Source organism: Pempheris klunzingeri, chromosome 23 (assembly GCF_042242105.1).
Source record: "Pempheris klunzingeri isolate RE-2024b chromosome 23, fPemKlu1.hap1, whole genome shotgun sequence".
Classification (NCBI taxonomy): domain Eukaryota; kingdom Metazoa; phylum Chordata; class Actinopteri; order Acropomatiformes; family Pempheridae; genus Pempheris; species Pempheris klunzingeri.
Window position 1 is genome coordinate 13,907,561 of NC_092034.1, and position 23,763 is coordinate 13,931,323.

At 40.8% G+C, this 23,763-nt stretch overlaps 3 protein-coding genes and 2 pseudogenes across 3 annotated transcripts; all 5 read left to right on the plus strand.

Moving 5' to 3' along the window:
- The first annotated feature begins 829 nt into the window (after nucleotides 1-829).
- LOC139222772 (signal-regulatory protein beta-2-like) lies at nucleotides 830-2,962 on the plus strand. Its single transcript, XM_070854632.1, has 5 exons — nucleotides 830-890; nucleotides 1,033-1,728; nucleotides 1,821-1,940; nucleotides 2,281-2,315; nucleotides 2,755-2,962. The coding sequence occupies exons 1-5, from the start codon at nucleotides 836-838 to the stop codon at nucleotides 2,872-2,874; spliced, it is 1,026 nt and encodes a 341-aa protein (XP_070710733.1). The 5' UTR covers nucleotides 830-835; the 3' UTR covers nucleotides 2,875-2,962.
- Nucleotides 2,963-6,058: 3,096 nt separating this feature from the next.
- Nucleotides 6,059-8,161, plus strand: LOC139222795 (uncharacterized; annotated as a pseudogene).
- Nucleotides 8,162-9,984: 1,823 nt separating this feature from the next.
- On the plus strand, nucleotides 9,985-12,076 carry LOC139222771 (uncharacterized). The gene is made up of 5 exons (XM_070854630.1): nucleotides 9,985-10,048; nucleotides 10,191-10,886; nucleotides 10,979-11,098; nucleotides 11,439-11,473; nucleotides 11,913-12,076. Exons 1-5 carry the CDS (start codon nucleotides 9,994-9,996, stop codon nucleotides 12,030-12,032), a joined length of 1,026 nt encoding a protein of 341 aa, XP_070710731.1. The 5' UTR covers nucleotides 9,985-9,993; the 3' UTR covers nucleotides 12,033-12,076.
- Nucleotides 12,077-15,121: 3,045 nt separating this feature from the next.
- Nucleotides 15,122-17,417, plus strand: LOC139222791 (uncharacterized; annotated as a pseudogene).
- Nucleotides 17,418-19,200: 1,783 nt separating this feature from the next.
- Nucleotides 19,201-21,342, plus strand: LOC139222782 (uncharacterized). Its single transcript, XM_070854646.1, has 5 exons — nucleotides 19,201-19,260; nucleotides 19,403-20,098; nucleotides 20,191-20,310; nucleotides 20,651-20,685; nucleotides 21,125-21,342. The coding sequence occupies exons 1-5, from the start codon at nucleotides 19,206-19,208 to the stop codon at nucleotides 21,242-21,244; spliced, it is 1,026 nt and encodes a 341-aa protein (XP_070710747.1). The 5' UTR covers nucleotides 19,201-19,205; the 3' UTR covers nucleotides 21,245-21,342.
- Nucleotides 21,343-23,763: the final 2,421 nt, after the last annotated feature.

Genomic DNA, 23,763 nt, shown 5'->3' on the forward strand with positions numbered 1-23,763 from the left:
TGCTGCTCAGCCTGGGATGCTCATCATAACCCCCCCACCCCGCCCCACCCCACAGAAATCACATACCTAGCCTCAGTACTGTAGTGATCACAAAGCTGCTTGTGTGCATGTGTGTGTTGAGAAGGAGATAGAGAGTGACAGGGAGAAGGGGAGAAATGAGAAGTTAGAAATGTACTATTGCACACAATGTTTCTAGAAGTTATTATTAACTCCCTCAGAGCACTGCTTTGTCATTTTTTGTCATGCATCTTTAGAGGACACATGTTAGCAACAAGTGATTAAATAATTTCATATGAGGCAGTGCCAACTGATCAAACAGTCATGTGAAGGGGGGTGTTTATGGTCTGAGTCTTGTCCCTCCTCCTCACAGCACATTCTAGCCACAACCAGGGGTGACACACTGACACTGACACACCTAGCTTTGTGCATTTAAGGCTGCTAAAGGTTACTACAAGGCCCCTTGACTTATTCATACAGCAGGCGAATGTGTAGTTTTCTCATATTCATCGCAGAAAATTCGACCACATGAACTCTTAAACATACCGGCCTCATGTGCACACTAGATATAACACATGAATTCTGTGCACAGTTTCCTGTATAAATCATGATTAAGTGACCCTTTTGAGAACAAGTCATTCCAAATTCTGCTTTTATTTCCTTGCAAACTCTCTCAAAGATAAAAAAAAAAAAAAACGCACTGTGGGGGGGGGGGCGGGGGGCACTGACCATGTGATCATGTGAGTCTTTTGTGATTGGCCGATCAAACACAGATCAGTCTCTGAAAAGTGGAGAACATGTCGCGATTCTCTCCAGTAACCACAGTAATTTCAACAAAATGACACCTCCAGCGTTTGCTTTGTATGTAACATGTGTGCTCTTGGGGAAAATGGGTAAGCTGCATCTTTTCTAAGTGCGTTTTTTACTGAAAAATATTGCCTCTGATGTTTCTTATATATTCTGCAGCACCTTGTGTGTTTCCCCACTCATGGTATGAAGTGAATTGTGCACTCACTTGCTCTATTTTCTCCTCAGCTCATGTGACTGCTGAACAAACATCATCATCTTTACGCTTCATATCAGTTAGTGTTGGTGAAGACGTGACTTTGGAATGTTTCTTTCAAAACAGTTTAACAGTGAAGCTTTACTGGTATAAACAAACGCTGGGGCAGGAACTACACCTCGTGTCTCGATTCTATAAGCATGACAAAAATGGCACTTTAAAAGGTGAATACAGGAATGATCCACGTTTTGGACTGGAGACTACCAATGGTAAAAATCATTTGAAGATCTCAGATGCACGAATTTCAGACTCAGCTACTTACTACTGCATCAGTGGCTTATCAATCATGGTTGAATTTAAAGGGGGCACTGTACTCAGTGTAAAGGGTTCAGGTTTGAACATCCCTGCTTTGGTCCATCAGTCAACATCTGAGACCATCCAGCCAGGAGGCTCTGAGACTCTGAACTGTACAGTACACACTGGGACCTGTGATGGAGAACACAGGGTTTACTGGTTCAGACACTCTGAGGAATCTCATCCAGGACTCATTTACACCCACGGAGGCAGAGAGGATCAGTGTGAGAGGAAACCTGAAGCACAATCACACACCTGTGTGTACAACCTGCCAATGGAGAGCGTGAGTCTTTCTCATGCTGGAACCTACTACTGTGCTGTGGCCTCATGTGGTTACGTAGTGTTTGGAAATGGGACCAAGCTGAACGTTGAAGGTAAGTAACTTTCTAGCAAAGATTGTCTCATTTGTTGAATAGTGATAGGAAAATGTGTGAGCTCTGTAATGTCTTCTAATGTTTATCTGCAGATGAGGTGGACTCTCTTGTGTATCTCTTGAGTGGAGCTTTAGCTTTCACTTCCATCTTGAGTGTTTTACTGGCTTACAAAGCATACACAATGTACAAGACAAACAGCTGCAAATGCACAGGTAGGCTAAACTGTCATTCTTTAAATCTGTATTTGTATATTGGGGTAAACAAGTAACTGAAGTACTGAAGCAAAGAACTAAATGCATTGATATAATTCATTAAGTCGACCAAATTAAGACAACTGTCAGAAAATCCACGAGTCGTCATAATTGCACTGATGTATGACTTGTTGGTCTTCATTGACTCTTTCATGTTATAACACTGGCTTGTCCTCCGGTCCTTAGATAGATAAATCCTTCAATCAGCAGAGCTGTTTCATTACTTTTCGTCCAAAAATCTAGCAAAAAAGATTCTCACCACAAGTGAAAAAGGCTTTTGTTGTTCATTTGTCTCTTTCAGAGTCACAAGCAAGACCCTCAGTGCCACATGCAGGGGTGAGTATTTTTATAGTGTTGAGCTTCTGTGATTGTCACTCGATTAACAGCGAGAAAACAGAGCAGGAGGACGAACACAAAACAGCAAATAGTAACACCTGTACAATATGCAGTTTAATACATGACAAAAACTACTACATACCCTTGTGAGGACACCTGCAGATTGCTGTATGAAGCGGTGGCAGATGGTCTTCGGACAAACTGTACTTGGTGCTGTTCTTGTTCTGAATTGGACTATTTTGGGAGGCGTTTCCATTATTTTGTCCACTGCTTGAAATGCAAAACCACAGCAGGAGAGAGTTGGCACCTCAGACAAATTTGCATCTTTCACTCCACAAAGGAAGTTACTGTAACAGGACTGCTCAGATGTCAGGACTTGTCTATATGAGCCAGGAGACATACTAATGTAAGAATTAACTCTTTGATATTTTATTTCCAGGGCGACCAAGATGAAGACAACCTCCATTATGCTGCAGTGAGGACGAACAAGGCCAACAGATCAACAAGGCAGAGAGACCCCACCCTGAGTGAATGTGTGTATTCTGGTGTGAAGCAGTAGAACTAGACATGTTTCATTTGTACTTTGTGACGGTTCAAACCAGCGTCTAATGGATGTAAAGTTTGACATTGCAAAGCACCAATTAAATGCATTTCTTAAGCTCCAGTTTGATGTGATGGAGGTGCCATATTTCCACTCTCACTACACTTGTAGTCAAGAACACAAGCACACATTACTGATGTCTGCGGTGACTTTGGACTCAGACACTACAGAGAGAAAAATCAATATGAAAGGAAAGTTAGCATCACATTGCTAAGGGCATGAACAGCTTTTTAGTTCACAAAGCAAAACCTTCGTCATTGACAGTCCGTACACGTGAAAGGTCAAACTCCCAGCAGCAGCATCTCAGAATCAAAGGGACACAATCGTTACGGCATTGCAGACTTGGAGCATGTTTGATACAGACATGACACCTTCAAGGAGTGACAACATCCACCAACATGTGATGTTGCAGCACAAACTAATCCACCTTGAGTGGATGGATAATGGCTGTTTTTATTCACAGGTTGTTTACGGTAAATGTGCTGATTGTAAAGCACAAACCCAGGAGACATGAGCACCTTTTTTTAGCCTCTGTGTGGTCGGCCATCAAAGATTAGCTCTAAATCCATTTTAGTCATGTACTTCTAGGCCCCTCTGCTCTCTCTGTCTTCGTGGTTTCAAACAGCACGTCCCTGCAGTGTCTTCATGCACAGCAGCCACACAGTCTAACTCTAGTGCCCAGACTATTTCAAAAAGATCAGACGATAATTATTTTAGCAATCAATCTGATGTATTCATTCCGTTTGTATTCACATCCGCAAACTAAAAAGAAATCACAAATATCCAAAGTAGCATTAAGGTGACCAGAAGGTCAAACAACATAACATTTACACATATACACTCAGTGTTTGGGCTTTTTTTTAAATCATGTAGAGTGCAGCTAAATGTTACCAGAAACCATAAAGAGCTGTTGTGCTTGGGGAGCAATGTGCTCACATTAGTGTTGGCTCAGATATCTTATGTCAACCCACAGAAACCTGTTTCTGCCAGACAGACAGTAGTGTTGTACTGTTGTTTCATCCGAACAGTGGCCATTATATGTGTGTTTGGAAAGCAGATGATCTCTATATAACATGTTATTTTTACCACCAACACAAGCCACTACTAATATATACACTACCACAATATACAGGTGCTGGTCATATAATTAGAATATCATGAAAAAGTTGATTTATTTCAGTAATTCCATTCAAAAAGTGAAATTTGTATATTATATTCATTCATTACACACAGAGTGATATATTTCAAGTGTTTATTTCTTTTAATTTTGATGATTATAACTGACAACTAATGAAAAACCCAAATTCAGTATCTCAGAAAATTAGAATATTGTGGAAAGGTTCAATATTGAAGACACCTGGTGCCACACTCTAATCAGCTAATTAACTCAAAACACCTGCAAAGGCCTTTAAATGGTCTCTCAGTCTAGTTCTGTAGGCTACACAATCATGGGGAAGACTGCTGACCTGACAGTTGTCCAAAAGACGACCATTGACACCTTGCACAAGGAGGGCAAGACACAAAAGGTCATTGCTAAAGAGGCTGGCTGTTCACAGAGCTCTGTGTCCAAGCACATTAATAGAGAGGCGAAGGGAAGGAAAAGATGTGGTAGAAAAAAGTGTACAAGCAATAGGGATAACCGCAACCTGGAGAGGATTGTGAAACAAAACCCATTCAAAAATGTGGGGGAGATTCACAAAGAGTGGACTGCAGCTGGAGTCAGTGCTTCAAGAACCACCACGCACAGACATATGCAAGACGTGTTTCAGCTGTCGCATTCCTTGTGTCAAGCCACTCTTGAACAAGAGACAGTGTCACAAGCATCTCGCCTGGGCTAAAGACAAAAAGGACTGGACTGCTGCTGAGTGGTCCAAAGTTATGCTCTCTGATGAAAGTAAATTTTGCATGTCCTTTGGAAATCAAGGTCCCAGAGTCTGGAGGAAGAGAGGAGAGGCACAGAATCCACGTTGCTTGAAGTCGAGTGTAAAGTTTCCACAGTCAGTGATGGTTTGGGGTGCCATGTCATCTGCTGGTGTTGGTCCACTGTGTTTTCTTAGGTCCAAGGTCAACGCAGCCGTCTACCAGGAAGTTTTACAGCACATCATGCTTCCTGCTGCTGACCAACTTTATGGAGATGCAGATTTCATTTTCCAACAGGACTTGGCACCTGCACACAGTGCCAAAGCTACCAGTATCTGGTTTAAGGACCATGGTATCCCTGTTCTTAATTGGCCAGCAAACTCGCCCGACCTTAACCCCATAGAAAATCTATGGGGTATTGTGAAGAGGAAAATGCAAACCCAACAATGCAGAAGAGCTGAAGGCCACTATCAGAGCAACCTGGGCTCTCATAACACCCGAGCAGTGCCAAAGACTGATCGACTCCATGCCACGCCGCATTGCTGCAGTAATTCAGGCCAAAGGAGCCCCAACTAAGTATTGAGTGCTGTACATGCTCATACTTTTCATGTTCATACCTTTCAGTTGGCCAACATTTCTAGAAATCTTTTTTTTGTATCAGTCTTAAGTAATATTCAAATTTTCTGAGATACTAAATTTGGATTTTTCATTAGTTGTCAGTTATAATCATCAAAATTAAAAGAAATAAACACTTGAAATATATCAGTCTGTGTGTAATGAATGAATATAATGTACAAATTTCACTTTTTGAATGGAATTACTGAAATAAATCAACTTTTTCATGATATTCTAACTATATGACCAGCACCTGTATATGGGCTGTCTGTATTGATTATGGATATAACAGCCACCGCTGATTTGTGGGGAGAATATAGAGCAACCACAATGCACATGCTTAATGCTACATACAAAACGTACAAGCAATGTGATGAGTTATTTTGGATACAAACTTACCATTAACAGGACATTAATTAAGTTACAAAGTAAAATGAACCTTATAGATCCTGACTGCATGTGTGGAATGAAACAGGAGAATTACGAGTGGAAGATCTGTTTTAAGCACGTAGATGTTGATGCATTGAAGGCAGCAGTGAAAATGTTTTCAATGTTTCCAAATCAGCATCTTAGGTGGTACTAACCACTTGGGTGGTTAGCCAATCAGACAGAGTGTCCTCTCTGTAGAGTAGAGGTTCAGTTCATTCAGCACGGCATTACCAGCACAATGACACCTCTGAGGTTTGCTTTGTGTCTGACTTATCTGTTCTTGGGAGGATTAGGTAAGTTGTAAATGTGTTTGAATACATAATTTCATTATTTACTAGGATTACTTTTTTTATTTGATTGAATGAATTGCTCTTTGTGGATCTATTTTCTCCTCAGCGCAGATCACTGATTTGAGCTCGTCTATACATCTGCGTCAAACTGGTGGTTTTAATTCAGTTAACGTTGGTGACAGCGTGACTTTGAGATGTTTCTATGAAAAAAAAAAATGGTTTACTGGTATAAGCAAACTCTAGGACAGAAACTGAGGATCATCTCTTCATTCTATAAACATGATAAAAGTGGCACCTTCCATAATGAATTCAAGAACAATTCACGTTTCACACTAGACGCAGGGATTGGTAAAAATCACCTGATAATCTCCGATTTAGGCACTTCAGACTCAGCCACTTATTACTGTGCAGGAGGCTATGGATATGATTTAGAATTTTCACAGAGCATTACAGTCAGTGTAAAGGGTTCAGGTTTGAACATCCCAGCTTTGGTCCATCAGTCAGCATCTGAGACCATCCAGCCAGGAGGCTCTGAGACTCTGAACTGTACAGTACACACTGGGACCTGTGATGGAGAACACAGGGTTTACTGGTTCAGACACTCTGAGGAATCTCATCCAGGACTCATTTACACCCACGGAGGCAGAGAGGATCACACCTGTGTGTACAACCTGCCAATGAAGAGCCTGAATCTTTCTCATGCTGGGACCTACTACTGTGCTGTGGCCTCATGTGGTCACGTCGTGTTTGGAAAAGAGAGAAAGCTGGATTTGGAGGGTTAGTAATTTTGTAGCACATGTTTCATATATACTGTGGTGCTGATTACTGCCTCCTCAGTATTCTACAGCTCTGAAATGTCTCCCATTGTCAGGATCAGCAGATGAACCCCACTCTTTTGTCTTGGTGTATTTCTTGAGTGGAGCGTTGTCATTCACCACCATCCTGGTTGTTGTTCTGGTGTATGCAGTATGTACAATCAACAACAGAAACAGCTGCCAATGTGCAGGTAGGCTAACTGTCATTTACACCTTTGATAGTATATATTGATATACTTCATAGTGGAGACACAGCTATTTGAAGTTGGAATGAGTTATAAAGCTGACCAAAACAAGACAAGACTGTTGGAAACTGACATATTCTACCATGCCGATAATATCCACAAAGATAATCATTCCATGGTTTACCAATGAGTGAATCAGCAATGAACTCGTACAATAGATTTGTCATCAACAATTTGTGGAAAACTGTCCCTGTGAACTCAAATATGAACTAAAGACGCCATAAGTTGATGGAGGCTTTACAGTCTTAAATGATGCTGATGTTACAGTATGAAGTGGATTTAGTGTGGGTTTTTATTGATTCGTTCATGGTTCGTTTTCCATCATAATCAAGTAGAATATTAGTCAAAAAATACAGAAGTTAAAAGATTTGGTCTCAGCACCAGCTTAGTGAATATTCAAAGGTCTCATTGTGTTTTTTCTTAACCAGACTCAAGATCTTCAGCTGCCTTGAATCCAAATGAAATGGTGAGTATTTGTTAAACACTGTATATTACAGCATGACAGATAAAGTATAGGGGACGGAAAAAGGAACACTTTTCGATTCACTACAATATATCTAAAAATACAGACTGCATGCAGTAGCTGTTAGGTTTTACTGACCTGTAACCTGCACTCTGAAGAAACTATGAGTCTTTGGTTCTATGTTCCGCCTTGCATTTCCACTGTGAGAGGTGCTGTAATGGAACAGGTGTGCTGTTGTGTGTTGAGTGGTATGTATATCAGACAAGTGACGTGTATTAATCAGAATCAGAATCAGAATTACTTTAATAATCCCCAGGGGGAAATTGCATTTTGTTACACACAGCTCCAAAAGAATAAGAGCTGTATTAATATGGTGATTAAATGTTAGAATTGTATTTTTGTCTGCAGGATCGCCAAGATTCAGACAACCTCCATTACACTGCTTTGAGGGAACCCAGGGTCAACAGATCAGCAAGACAGAGGGATGACACACAAGATGACTGTGTGTACTCCAGTGTGAAACAGTAGAGCTGGAAATGTTTCATTTGTTTCTGTATAAGGATATGTCTAATGTATTTTTTATGGAAGATGATCATTGCTGTCAGATTTGACCTCACTGTAAAGTCTTACCTTGTAATAAACTTTAGGCAGCCACGCTTTCTTGATACAGTCGAATGTGCTGTTTTTTTACTCTCACTATAACTGAAGTGCACACATACAAACACACAACCACACACAACTTGTCTCAGTGGGGTCTATGATTCAGGTGTTAACATTTGAAAATGTAGATGAAACAAAATCAGTACACACAGTGGAGGAGGTGCAGAGAAACACGCCACTTTTTTTATTTTACAAAGTAAAACCATTGATCTTTGAGAGTGTGTCCATGATCAGAGAAATTAATGCCTCCTACTGACGGAGACTGAGTGTCGGAGTTATGTTTCATTTCCTGGTCTTAATCTAAACCAAGACACTGGCACAGTGGACACACTGGAAGATGAGTTGATTGCTTGTGAAAAAATATATGGGTTTTTTAGTTCAGGTGTGATTTCTCTTTCTCCCAACATTTCCCTCCAAAAGCATTTTGATATTTGCTCCCTAGTTAGGGGGGATTTCTTTATAGCAACATGTTGGTTAATGCTGTGCATTAATTGCTGATTGGACACCACAAACACAGAGGCATAAGGATTTTTAGCCTCTGTGTAGTCAGCAGTCAAACATTAGTTCTCACTATACGTTGGTCGTATTTTCTAGGATGGTTTTCTCTCTTTGTCTTTATGGTTTCAAACAGGAAGTCTCTGCAGTGTTTTCATGCAAAGCAGTTACACAGTATATCTCTCCTGTCCAGACTATTTTTGTAGATGATATCAATAAATTAGTGCCAAAGGGCTAAAACAGGCTTTATTAAGATAATAAATAGTGATGTAATGTATATGCAGTCAGTCATTACATTGTTTTGGTCCATATCATGTATTTAGAGTGCAGTATAACTCCATTGCCTGGAACCCTCATGACCAGTGTTGCACCTTGCTGCTCAGCCTGGGATGCTCATCATAACCCCCCACCCCGCCCCACCCCACAGAAATCACATACCTAGCTTCAATACTGTAGTGATCACAAAGCTGCTTGTGTGCATGTGTGTGTTGAGAAGGAGATAGAGAGTGACAGGGAGAAGGGGAGAAATGAGAAGTTAGAAATGTACTATTGCACACAATGTTTCTAGAAGTTATTATTAACTCCCTCAGAGCACTGCTTTGTCATTTTTTGTCATGCATCTTTAGAGGACACATGTTAGCAACAAGTGATTAAATAATTTCATATGAGGCAGTGCCAACTGATCAAACAGTCATGTGAAGGGGGGTGTTTATGGTCTGAGTCTTGTCCCTCCTCCTCACAGCACATTCTAGCCACAACCAGGGGTGACACACTGACACTGACACACCTAGCTTTGTGCATTTAAGGCTGCTAAAGGTTACTACAAGGCCCCTTGACTTATTCATACAGCAGGCGAATGTGTAGTTTTCTCATATTCATCGCAGAAAATTCTACCACATGAACTCTTAAACATACCGGCCTCATGTGCACACTAGATATAACACATGAATTCTGTGCACAGTTTCCTGTATAAATCATGATTAAGTGACCCTTTTGAGAACAAATCATTCCAAATTCTGCTTTTATTTCCTTGCAAACTCTCTCAAAGATAAAAAAAAAAAAAAACGCACTGTGGGGGGGGGGGGGGGGCACTGACCATGTGATCATGTGAGTCTTTTGTGATTGGCCGATCAAACACAGATCAGTCTCTGAAAAGTGGAGAACATGTCGCGATTCTCTCCAGTAACCACAGTAATTTCAACAAAATGACACCTCCAGCGTTTGCTTTGTATGTAACATGTGTGCTCTTGGGGAAAATGGGTAAGCTGCATCTTTTCTAAGTGCGTTTTTTACTGAAAAATATTGCCTCTGATGTTTCTTATATATTCTGCTGCACCTTGTGTGTTTCCCCACTCATGGTATGAAGTGAATTGTGCACTCACTTGCTCTATTTTCTCCTCAGCTCATGTGACTGCTGAACAAACATCATCATCTTTACGCTTCATATCAGTTAGTGTTGGTGAAGACGTGACTTTGGAATGTTTCTATGAAAACAGTTTAACAATGACGCTTTACTGGTATAAACAAACGCTGGGGCAGGAACTACACCTCGTGTCTCGATTCTATAAGCATGACAAAAATGGCACTTTAATAGGTGAATACAGGAATGATCCACGTTTTGGACTGGAGACTACCATTGGTAAAAATCATTTGAAGATCTCAGATGCACGAATTTCAGACTCAGCCACTTATTACTGTGCAGAAGGCTATGGATATGATTTTGAATTTTCAGAGAGCATTACAGTCATTGTAGAGGGTTCAGGTTTGAACATCCCTGCTTTGGTCCATCAGTCAACATCTGAGACCATCCAGCCAGGAGGCTCTGAGACTCTGAACTGTACAGTACACACTGGGACCTGTGATGGAGAACACAGGGTTTACTGGTTCAGACACTCTGAGGAATCTCATCCAGGACTCATTTACACCCACGGAGGCAGAGAGGATCAGTGTGAGAGGAAACCTGAAGCACAAACACACACCTGTGTGTACAACCTGCCAATGGAGAGCGTGAGTCTTTCTCATGCTGGAACCTACTACTGTGCTGTGGCCTCATGTGGTTACATAGTGTTTGGAAATGGAACCAAGCTGGACGTTGAAGGTAAGTAACTTTCTAGCAAAGATTGTCTCATTTGTTGAATAGTGATAGGAAAATGTGTGAGCTCTGTAATGTCTTCTAATGTTTATCTGCAGATGAGGTGGACTCTCTTGTGTATCTCTTGAGTGGAGCTTTAGCTTTCACTTCCATCTTGAGTGTGTTACTGGCTTACAAAGCATACACAATGTACAAGACAAACAGCTGCAAATGCACAGGTAGGCTAAACTGTCATTCTTTAAATCTGTATTTGTATATTGGGGTAAACAAGTAACTGAAGTACTGAAGCAAAGAACTAAATGCATTGATATAAATCATTAAGTCGACCAAATTAAGACAACTGTCAGAAAATCCACGAGTCGTCATAATTGCACTGATGTATGACTTGTTGGTCTTCATTGACTCTTTCATGTTATAACACTGGCTTGTCCTCCGGTCCTTAGATAGATAAATCCTTCAATCAGCAGAGCTGTTTCATTACTTTTCATCCAAAAATCTAGCAAAAAAGATTCTCACCACAAGTGAAAAAGGCTTTTGTTGTTCATTTGTCTCATTCAGAGTCACAAGCAAGACCCTCAGTGCCACATGCAGGGGTGAGTATTTTTATAGTGTTGAGCTTCTGTGATTGTCACTCGATTAACAGCGAGAAAACAGAGCAGGAGGACGAACACAAAACAGCAAATAGTAACACCTGTACAATATGCAGTTTAATACATGACAAAAACTACTACATACCCTTGTGAGGACACCTGCAGATTGCTGTATGAAGCGGTGGCCGATGGTCTTCGGACAAACTGTACTTGGTGCTGTTCTTGTACTGAATTGGACTATTTTGGGAGGCGTTTCCATTATTTTGTCCACTGCTTGAAATGCAAAACCACAGCAGGAGAGAGTTGGCACCTCAGACAAATTTGCATCTTTCACTCCACAAAGGAAGTTACTGTAACAGGACTGCTCAGATGTCAGGACTTGTCTATATGAGCCAGGAGACATACTAATGTAAGAATTAACTCTTTAATATTTTATTTCCAGGGCGACCAAGATGAAGACAACCTCCATTATGCTGCAGTGAGGACGAACAAGGCCAACAGATCAACAAGGCAGAGAGACCCCACCCCGAGTGAATGTGTGTATTCTGATGTGAAGCAGTAGAACTAGACATGTTTCATTTGTACTTTGTGACGGTTCAAACCAGCGTCTAATGGATGTAAAGTTTGACATTGCAAAGCACCAATTAAATGCATTTCTTAAGCTCCAGTTTGATGTGATGGAGGTGCCATATTTCCACTCTCACTACACTTGTAGTCAAGAACACAAGCACACATTACTGATGTCTGCGGTGACTTTGGACTCAGACACTACAGAGAGAAAAATCAATATGAAAGGAAAGTTAGCATCACATTGCTAAGGGCATGAACAGCTTTTTAGTTCACAAAGCAAAACCTTCGTCATTGACAGTCCGTACACGTGAAAGGTCAAACTCACAGCAGCAGCATCTCAGAATCAAAGGGACACAATCGTTACGGCATTGCAGACTTGGAGCATGTTTGATACAGACATGACACCTTCAAGGAGTGACAACATCCACCAACATGTGATGTTGCAGCACAAACTAATCCACCTTGAGTGGATGGATAATGGCTGTTTTTATTCACAGGTTGTTTACGGTAAATGTGCTGATTGTAAAGCACAAACCCAGGAGACATGAGCACCTTTTTTTAGCCTCTGTGTGGTCGGCCATCAAAGATTAGCTCTGAATCCATTTTAGTCATGTACTTCTAGGCCCCTCTGCTCTCTCTGTCTTTGTGGTTTCAAACAGCACGTCCCTGCAGTGTCTTCATGCACAGTCTAACTCTAGTGCCCAGACTATTTCAAAAAGATCAGACGATAATTATTTTAGCAATCAATCTGATGTATTCATTCCGTTTGTATTCACATCTGCAAACTAAAAAGAAATCACAAATATCCAAAGTAGCATTAAGGTGACCAGAAGGTCAAACAACATAACATTTGCACATATACACTCAGTGTTTGGGCTTTTTTTTAAATCATGTAGAGTGCAGCTAAATGTTACCAGAAACCATAAAGAGCTGTTGTGCTTGGGGAGCAATGTGCTCACATTAGTGTTGGCTCAGATATCTTATGTCAACCCACAGAAACCTGTTTCTGCCAGACAGACAGTAGTGTTGTACTGTTGTTTCATCCGAACAGTGGCCATTATATGTGTGTTTGGAAAGCAGATGATCTCTATATAACATGTTATTTTTACCACCAACACAAGCCACTACTAATATATACACTACCACAATATACAGGTGCTGGTCATATAATTAGAATATCATGAAAAAGTTGATTTATTTCAGTAATTCCATTCAAAAAGTGAAATTTGTATATTATATTCATTCATTACACACAGAGTGATATATTTCAAGTGTTTATTTCTTTTAATTTTGATGATTATAACTGACAACTAATGAAAAACCCAAATTCAGTATCTCAGAAAATTAGAATATTGTGGAAAGGTTCAATATTGAAGACACCTGATGCCACACTCTAATCAGCTAATTAACTCAAAACACCTGCAAAGGCCTTTAAATGGTCTCTCAGTCTAGTTCTGTAGGCTACACAATCATGGGGAAGACTGCTGACCTGACAGTTGTCCAAAAGACGACCATTGACACCTTGCACAAGGAGGGCAAGACACAAAAGGTCATTGCTAAAGAGGCTGGCTGTTCACAGAGCTCTGTGTCCAAGCACATTAATAGAGAGGCGAAGGGAAGGAAAAGATGTGGTAGAAAAAAGTGTACAAGCAATAGGGATAACCGCACCCTGGAGAGGATTGTGAAACAAAACCCATTCAAAAATGTGGGGGAGATTCACAAAGAGTGGACTGCAGCTGGAGTCAGTGCTTCAAGAACCACCACGCACAGACATATGCAAGACGTGTTTCAGCTGTCGCATTCCTCGTGTCAAGCCACTCTTGAACAAGAGACAGTGTCACAAGCATCTCGCCTGGGCTAAAGACAAAAAGGACTGGACTGCTGCTGAGTGGTCCAAAGTTATGTTCTCTGATGAAAGTAAATTTTGCATGTCCTTTGGAAATCAAGGTCCCAGAGTCTGGAGGAAGAGAGGAGAGGCACAGAATCCACGTTGCTTGAAGTCGAGTGTAAAGTTTCCACAGTCAGTGATGGTTTGGGGTGCCATGTCATCTGCTGGTGTTGGTCCACTGTGTTTTCTTCGGTCCAAGGTCAACGCAGCCGTCTACCAGGAAGTTTTACAGCACATCATGCTTCCTGCTGCTGACCAACTTTATGGAGATGTTCTTAATTGGCCAGCAAACTCGCCCGACCTTAACCCCATAGAAAATCTATGGGGTATTGTGAAGAGGAAAATGCAAACCCAACAATGCAGAAGAGCTGAAGGCCACTATCAGAGCAACCTGGGCTCTCATAACACCCGAGCAGTGCCAAAGACTGATCGACTCCATGCCACGCCGCATTGCTGCAGTAATTCAGGCCAAAGGAGCCCCAACTAAGTATTGAGTGCTGTACATGCTCATACTTTTCATGTTCATACCTTTCAGTTGGCCAACATTTCTAGAAATCTTTTTTTTGTATCAGTCTTAAGTAATATTCAAATTTTCTGAGATACTAAATTTGGATTTTTCATTAGTTGTCAGTTATAATCATCAAAATTAAAAGAAATAAACACTTGAAATATATCTGTGTGTGTGTAATGAATGAATATAATGTACAAATTTCACTTTTTGAATGGAATTACTGAAATAAATCAACTTTTTCATGATATTCTAACTATATGACCAGCACCTGTATATGGGCTGTCTGTATTGATTATGGATATAACAGCCACCGCTGATTTGTGGGGAGAATATAGAGCAACCACAATGCACATGCTTAATGCTACATACAAAACGTACAAGCAATGTGATGAGTTATTTTGGATACAAACTTACCATTAACAGGACATTAATTAAGTTACAAAGTAAAATGAACCTTATAGATCCTGACTGCATGTGTGGAATGAAACAGGAGAATTACGAGTGGAAGATCTGTTTTAAGCACGTAGATGTCGATGCATTGAAGGCAGCAGTGAAAATGTTTTCAATGTTTCCAAATCAGCATCTTAGGTGGTACTAACCACTTGGGTGGTTAGCCAATCAGACAGAGTGTCCTCTCTGTAGAGTAGAGGTTCAGTTCATTCAGCACGGCATTACCAGCACAATGACACCTCTGAGGTTTGCTTTGTGTCTGACTTATCTGTTCTTGGGAGGATTAGGTAAGTTGTAAATGTGTTTGAATACATAATTTCATTATTTACTAGGATTACTTTTTTTATTTGATTGATTGAATTGCTCTTTGTGGATCTATTTTCTCCTCAGCGCAGATGACTGATTTGAGCTCGTCTATACATCTGCGTCAAACTGGTGGTTTTAATTCAGTTAACGTTGGTGACAGCGTGACTTTGAGATGTTTCTATGAAAAAAAAAAATGGTTTACTGGTATAAGCAAACTCTAGGACAGAAACTGAGGATCATCTCTTCATTCTATAAACATGATAAAAGTGGCACCTTCCATAATGACTTCAAGAACAATTCACGTTTCACACTAGACGCAGGGATTGGTAAAAATCACCTGATAATCTCCGATTTAGGCACTTCAGACTCAGCCACTTATTACTGTGCAGGAGGCTATGGATATGATTTAGAATTTTCACAGAGTATTACAGTCAGTGTAAAGGGTTCAGGTTTGAACATCCCAGCTTTGGTCCATCAGTCAGCATCTGAGACCATCCAGCCAGGAGGCTCTGAGACTCTGAACTGTACAGTACACACTGGGACCTGTGATGGAGAACACAGGGTTTACTGGTTCAGACACTCTGAGGAATCTCATCCAGGACTCATTTACACCCACGGAGGCAGAGAGGATCAGTGTGAGAGGAAACCTGAAGCACAAACACACACCTGTGTGTACAACCTGCCAATGGAGAGTCTGAATCTTTCTTATGCTGGGACCTACTACTGTGCTGTGGCCTCATGTGGTCACGTCGTGTTTGGAAAAGAGAGAAAGCTGGATTTGGAGGGTTAGTAATTTTGTAGCACATGTTTCATATATACTGTGGTGCTGATTACTGCCTCCTCAGTATTCTACAGCTCTGAAATGTCTCCCATTGTCAGGATCAGCAGATGAACCCCACTCTTTTGTCTTGGTGTATTTCTTGAGTGGAGCGTTGTCATTCACCACCATCCTGGTTGTTGTTCTGGTGTATGCAGTATGTACAATCAACAACAGAAACAGCTGCCAATGTGCAGGTAGGCTAACTGTCATTTACACCTTTGATAGTATATATTGATATACTTCATAGTGGAGACACAGCTATTTGAAGTTGGAATGAGTTATAAAGCTGACCAAAACAAGACAAGACTGTTGGAAACTGACATATTCTACCATGCCGATAATATCCACAAAGATAATCATTCCATGGTTTACCAATGAGTGAATCAGCAATGAACTCGTACAATAGATTTGTCATCAACAATTTGTGGAAAACTGTCCCTGTGAACTCAAATATGAACTAAAGACGCCATAAGTTGATGGAGGCTTTACAGTCTTAAATGATGCTGATGTTACAGTATGAAGTGGATTTAGTGTGGGTTTTTATTGATTCGTTCATGGTTCGTTTTCCATCATAATCAAGTAGAATATTAGTCAAAAACTACAGAAGTTAAAAGATTTGGTGTCAGCACCGGCTTAGTGAATATTCAAAGGTCTCATTGTGTTTTTTCTTAACCAGACTCAAGATCTTCAGCTGCCTTGAATCCAAATGAAATGGTGAGTATTTGTTAAACACTGTATATTACAGCATGACAGATAAAGTATAGGGGACGGAAAAAGGAACACTTTTCGATTCACTACAATATATCTAAAAATACAGACTGCATGCAGTAGCTGTTAGGTTTTACTGACCTGTAACCTGCACTCTGAAGAAACTATGAGTCTTTGGTTCTATGTTCCGCCTTGCATTTCCACTGTATTACAAACCAGAACAGCCTGGATACATGTCATAGAAGTTGCATAGAGTATGCTAACATTAGCTACACGATTAGCTATGGGTTGTTTTGTTCCTGTAGTGGAAAAGATCTGGAGTTTGTAAAGCACAGAGGTGCTGTAATGGAACAGGTGTGCTGTTGTGTGTTGAGTGGTATGTGTATCAGACAAGTGACGTGTATTAATCAGAATCAGAATCAGAATTACTTTAATAATCCCCAGGGGGAAATTGCATTTTGTTACACACAGCTCCAAAAGAATAAGAGCTGTATTAATATGGTGATTAAATGTTAGAATTGTGTTTTTGTCTGCAGGATCACCAAGATTCAGACAACCTCCATTACACTGCTTTGAGGGAACCCAGGGTCAACAGATCAGCAAGACAGAGGGATGACACACAAGATGACTGTGTGTACTCCAGTGTGAAGCAGTAGAGCTGAAAATGTTTCATTTGTTTTTGTATAAGGATATGTCTAATGTATTTTTTATGGAAGATGATCATTGCTGTCAGATTTGACCTCACTGTAAAGTCTTACCTTGTAATAAACTTTAGGCAGCCACGCTTTCTTGATACAGTCGAATGTGCTGTTTTTTTACTCTCACTATAACTGAAGTGCACACATACAAACACACAACCACACACAACTTGTCTCAGTGGGGTCTATGATTCAGGTGTTAACATTTGAAAATGTAGATGAAACAAAATCAGTACACACAGTGGAGGAGGTGCAGAGAAACACGCCACTTTTTTATTTTACAAAGTAAAACCATTGATCTTTGAGAGTGTGTCCATGATCAGAGAAATGAATGCCTCCTACTGACGGAGACTGAGTGTCGGAGTTATGTTTCATTTCCTGGTCTTAATCTAAACCAAGACACTGGCACAGTGGACACACTGGAAGATGAGTTGATTGCTTGTGAAAAAATATATGGGTTTTTTAGTTCAGGTGTGATTTCTCTTTCTCCCAACATTTCCCTCCAAAAGCATTTTGATATTTGCTCCCTAGTTAGGGGGGATTTCTTTATAGCAACATGTTGGTTAATGCTGTGCATTAATTGCTGATTGGACACCACAAACACAGAGGCATAAGGATTTTTAGCCTCTGTGTAGTCAGCAGTCAAACATTAGTTCTCACTATACGTTGGTCGTATTTTCTAGGATGGTTTTCTCTCTTTGTCTTTATGGTTTCAAACAGGAAGTCTCTGCAGTGTTTTCATGCAAAGCAGTTACACAGTATATCTCTCCTGTCCAGACTATTTTTGTAGATGATATCAATAAATTAGTGCCAAAGGGCTAAAACAGGCTTTATTAAGATAATAAATAGTGATGTAATGTATATGCAGTCAGTCATTACATTGTTTTGGTCCATATCATGTATTTAGAGTGCAGTATAACTCCATTGCCTGGAACCCTCATGACCAGTGTTGCACCTTGCTGCTCAGCCTGGGATGCTCATCATAACCCCCCCACCCCACCCCACCCCACAGAAATCACATACCTAGCCTCAGTACTGTAGTGATCACAAAGCTGCTTGTGTGCATGTGTGTGTTGAGAAGGAGATAGAGAGTGACAGGGAGAAGGGGAGAAATGAGAAGTTAGAAATGTACTATTGCACACAATGTTTCTAGAAGTTATTAATAACTCCCTCAGAGCACTGCTTTGTCATTTTTTGTCATGCATCTTTAGAGGACACATGTTAGCAACAAGTGATTAAATAATTTCATATGAGGCAGTGCCAACTGATCAAACAGTCATGTGAAGGGGGGTGTTTATGGTCTGAGTCTTGTCCCTCCTCCTCACAGCACATTCTAGCCACAACCAGGGGTGACACACTGACACTGACACACCTAGCTTTGTGCATTTAAGGCTGCTAAAGGTTACTACAAGGCCCCTTGACTTCATTCATACAGCAGGCGAATGTGTAGTTTTCTCATATTCATCGCAGAAAATTCGACCACATGAACTCTTAAACATACCGGCCTCATGTGCACACTAGATATAACACATGAATTCTGTGCACAGTTTCCTGTATAAATCATGATTAAGTGACCCTTTTGAGAACAAATCATTCCAAATTCTGCTTTTATTTCCTTGCAAACTCTCTCAAAGATAAAAAAAAAAAAAAACGCACTGTGGGGGGGGGCACTGACCATGTGATCATGTGAGTCTTTTGTGATTGGCCGATCAAACACAGATCAGTCTCTGAAAAGTGGAGAACATGTCGCGATTCTCTCCAGTAACCACAGTAATTTCAACAAAATGACACCTCCAGCGTTTGCTTTGTATGTAACATGTGTGCTCTTGGGGAAAATGGGTAAGCTGCATCTTTTCTAAGTGCGTTTTTTACTGAAAAATATTGCCTCTGATGTTTCTTATATATTCTGCAGCACCTTGTGTGTTTCCCCACTCATGGTATGAAGTGAATTGTGCACTCACTTGCTCTATTTTCTCCTCAGCTCATGTGACTGCTGAACAAACATCATCATCTTTACGCTTCATATCAGTTAGTGTTGGTGAAGACGTGACTTTGGAATGTTTCTTTCAAAACAGTTTAACAGTGAAGCTTTACTGGTATAAACAAACGCTGGGGCAGGAACTACACCTCGTGTCTCGATTCTATAAGCATGACAAAAATGGCACTTTAATAGGTGAATACAGGAATGATCCACGTTTTGGACTGGAGACTGCCATTGGTAAAAATCATTTGAAGATCTCAGATGCACGAATTTCAGACTCAGCCACTTATTACTGTGCAGAAGGCGATGGATATGATTTAGAATTTTCAGAGAGTATTACAGTCATTGTAGAGGGTTCAGGTTTGAACATCCCAGCTTTGGTCCATCAGTCAGCATCTGAGACCATCCAGCCAGGAGGCTCTGAGACTCTGAACTGTACAGTACACACTGGGACCTGTGATGGAGAACACAGGGTTTACTGGTTCAGACACTCTGAGGAATCTCATCCAGGACTCATTTACACCCACGGAGGCAGAGAGGATCAGTGTGAGAGGAAACCTGAAGCACAAACACACACCTGTGTGTACAACCTGCCAATGGAGAGCGTGAGTCTTTCTCATGCTGGAACCTACTACTGTGCTGTGGCCTCATGTGGTTACGTAGTGTTTGGAAATGGAACCAAGCTGGACGTTGAAGGTAAGTAACTTTCTAGCAAAGATTGTCTCATTTGTTGAATAGTGATAGGAAAATGTGTGAGCTCTGTAATGTCTTCTAATGTTTATCTGCAGATGAGGTGGACTCTCTTGTGTATCTCTTGAGTGGAGCTTTAGCTTTCACTTCCATCTTGAGTGTTTTACTGGCTTACAAAGCATACACAATGTACAAGACAAACAGCTGCAAATGCACAGGTAGGCTAAACTGTCATTCTTTAAATCTGTATTTGTATATTGGGGTAAACAAGTAACTGAAGTACTGAAGCAAAGAACTAAATGCATTGATATAAATCATTAAGTCGACCAAATTAAGAAAACTGTCAGAAAATCCACGAGTCGTCATAATTGCACTGATGTATGACTTGTTGGTCTTCATTGACTCTTTCATGTTATAACACTGGCTTGTCCTCCGGTCCTTAGATAGATAAATCCTTCAATCAGCAGAGCTGTTTCATTACTTTTCATCCAAAAATCTAGCAAAAAAGATTCTCACCACAAGTGAAAAAGGCTTTTGTTGTTCATTTGTCTCATTCAGAGTCACAAGCAAGACCCTCAGTGCCACATGCAGGGGTGAGTATTTTTATAGTGTTGAGCTTCTGTGATTGTCACTCGATTAACAGCGAGAAAACAGAGCAAGAGGACGAACACAAAACAGCAAATAGTAACACCTGTACAATATGCAGTTTAATACATGACAAAAACTACTACATACCCTTGTGAGGACACCTGCAGATTGCTGTATGAAGCGGTGGCAGATGGTCTTCGGACAAACTGTACTTGGTGCTGTTCTTGTTCTGAATTGGACTATTTTGGGAGGCGTTTCCATTATTTTGTCCACTGCTTGAACTGCAAAACCACAGCAGGAGAGAGTTGGCACCTCAGACAAATTTGCATCTTTCACTCCACAAAGGAAGTTACTGTAACAGGACTGCTCAGATGTCAGGACTTGTCTATATGAGCCAGGAGACATACTAATGTAAGAATTAACTCTTTGATATTTTATTTCCAGGGCGACCAAGATGAAGACAACCTCCATTATGCTGCAGTGAGGACGAACAAGGCCAACAGATCAACAAGGCAGAGAGACCCCACCCCGAGTGAATGTGTGTATTCTGGTGTGAAGCAGTAGAACTAGACATGTTTCATTTGTACTTTGTGACGGTTCAAACCAGCGTATAATGGATGTAAAGTTTGACATTGCAAAGCACCAATTAAATGCATTTCTTAAGCTCCAGTTTGATGTGATGGAGGTGCCATATTTCCACTCTCACTACACTTGTAGTCAAGAACACAAGCACACATTACTGATGTCTGCGGTGACTTTGGACTCAGACACTACAGAGAGAAAAATCAATATGAAAGGAAAGTTAGCATCACATTGCTAAGGGCACGAACAGCTTTTTAGTTCACAAAGCAAAACCTTCGTCATTGACAGTCCGTACACGTGAAAGGTCAAACTCCCAGCAGCAGCATCTCAGAATCAAAGGGACACAATCGTTACGGCATTGCAGACTTGGAGCATGTTTGATACAGACATGACACCTTCAAGGAGTGACAACATCCACCAACATGTGATGTTGCAGCACAAACTAATCCACCTTGAGTGGATGGATAATGGCTGTTTTTATTCACAGGTTGTTTACGGTAAATGTGCTGATTGTAAAGCACAAACCCAGGAGACATGAGCACCTTTTTTTAGCCTCTGTGTGGTCGGCCATCAAAGATTAGCTCTAAATCCATTTTAGTCATGTACTTCTAGGCCCCTCTGCTCTCTCTGTCTTCGTGGTTTCAAACAGCACGTCCCTGCAGTGTCTTCATGCACAGTCTAACTCTAGTGCCCAGACTATTTCAAAAAGATCAGATGATAATTATTTTAGCAATCAATCTGATGTATTCATTCCGTTTGTATTCACATCCGCAAACTAAAAAGAAATCACAAATATCCAAAGTAGCATTAAGGTGACCAGAAGGTCAAACAACATAACATTTGCACATATACACTCAGTGTTTGGGCTTTTTTTTAAATCATGTAGAGTGCAGCTAAATGTTACCAGAAACCATAAAGAGCTGTTGTGCTTGGGGAGCAATGTGCTCACATTAGTGTTGGCTCAGATATCTTATGTCAACCCACAGAAACCTGTTTCTGCCAGACAGACAGTAGTGTTGTACTGTTGTTTCATCCGAACAGTGGCCATTATATGTGTGTTTGGAAAGCAGATGATCTCTATATAACATGTTATTTTTACCACCAACACAAGCCACTACTAATATATGCACTACCACAATATACAGGTGCTGGTCATATAATTAGAATATCATGAAAAAGTTGATTTATTTCAGTAATTCCATTCAAAAAGTGAAATTTGTATATTATATTCATTCATTACACACAGAGTGATATATTTCAAGTGTTTATTTCTTTTAATTTTGATGATTATAACTGACAACTAATGAAAAACCCAAATTCAGTATCTCAGAAAATTAGAATATTGTGGAAAGGTTCAATATTGAAGACACCTGATGCCACACTCTAATCAGCTAATTAACTCAAAACACCTGCAAAGGCCTTTAAATGGTCTCTCAGTCTAGTTCTGTAGGCTACACAATCATGGGGAAGACTGCTGACCTGACAGTTGTCCAAAAGACGACCATTGACACCTTGCACAAGGAGGGCAAGACACAAAAGGTCATTGCTAAAGAGGCTGGCTGTTCACAGAGCTCTGTGTCCAAGCACATTAATAGAGAGGCGAAGGGAAGGAAAAGATGTGGTGGAAAAAAGTGTACAAGCAATAGGGATAACCGCACCCTGGAGAGGATTGTGAAACAAAACCCATTCAAAAATGTGGGGGAGATTCACAAAGAGTGGACTGCAGCTGGAGTCAGTGCTTCAAGAACCACCACGCACAGACGTATGCAAGACATGGGTTTCAGCTGTCGCATTCCTTGTGTCAAGCCACTCTTGAACAAGAGACAGTGTCACAAGCATCTCGCCTGGACTAAAGACAAAAAGGACTGGACTGCTGCTGAGTGGTCCAAAGTTATGCTCTCTGATGAAAGTAAATTTTGTATGTCCTTTGGAAATCAAGGTCCCAGAGTCTGGAGGAAGAGAGGAGAGGCACAGAATCCACGTTGCTTGAAGTCGAGTGTAAAGTTTCCACAGTCAGTGATGGTTTGGGGTGCCATGTCATCTGCTGGTGTTGGTCCACTGTGTTTTCTTCGGTCCAAGGTCAACGCAGCCGTCTACCAGGAAGTTTTACAGCACATCATGCTTCCTGCTGCTGACCAACTTTATGGAGATGCAGATTTCATTTTCCAACAGGACTTGGCACCTGCACACAGTGCCAAAGCTACCAGTATCTGGTTTAAGGACCATGGTATCCCTGTTCTTAATTGGCCAGCAAACTCGCCCGACCTTAACCCCATAGAAAATCTATGGGGTATTGTGAAGAGGAAAATGCAAACCCAACAATGCAGAAGAGCTGAAGGCCACTATCAGAGCAACCTGGGCTCTCACAACACCTGAGCAGTGCCAAAGACTGATCGACTCCATGCCACGCCGCATTGCTGCAGTAATTCAGGCCAAAGGAGCCCCAACTAAGTATTGAGTGCTGTACATGCTCATACTTTTCATGTTCATACCTTTCAGTT

Bases quoted from the DNA above. Each gene is read 5' to 3' on its own strand.
- LOC139222772 (XM_070854632.1), top strand. From the start codon at position 836: ATGACACCTCCAGCGTTTGCTTTGTATGTAACATGTGTGCTCTTGGGG. The intron at 891-1,032 runs GTAAGCTGCATC...TTTTCTCCTCAG, and splicing joins TGTGCTCTTGGGGAAAATGG to CTCATGTGACTGCTGAACAA. The intron at 2,316-2,754 runs GTGAGTATTTTT...TTTTATTTCCAG, and splicing joins CCTCAGTGCCACATGCAGGG to GGCGACCAAGATGAAGACAA.
- LOC139222771 (XM_070854630.1), top strand. From the start codon at position 9,994: ATGACACCTCCAGCGTTTGCTTTGTATGTAACATGTGTGCTCTTGGGG. The intron at 11,099-11,438 runs GTAGGCTAAACT...TGTCTCATTCAG, and splicing joins AAACAGCTGCAAATGCACAG to AGTCACAAGCAAGACCCTCA. The intron at 11,474-11,912 runs GTGAGTATTTTT...TTTTATTTCCAG, and splicing joins CCTCAGTGCCACATGCAGGG to GGCGACCAAGATGAAGACAA.
- LOC139222782 (XM_070854646.1), top strand. From the start codon at position 19,206: ATGACACCTCCAGCGTTTGCTTTGTATGTAACATGTGTGCTCTTGGGG. The intron at 20,311-20,650 runs GTAGGCTAAACT...TGTCTCATTCAG, and splicing joins AAACAGCTGCAAATGCACAG to AGTCACAAGCAAGACCCTCA. The intron at 20,686-21,124 runs GTGAGTATTTTT...TTTTATTTCCAG, and splicing joins CCTCAGTGCCACATGCAGGG to GGCGACCAAGATGAAGACAA.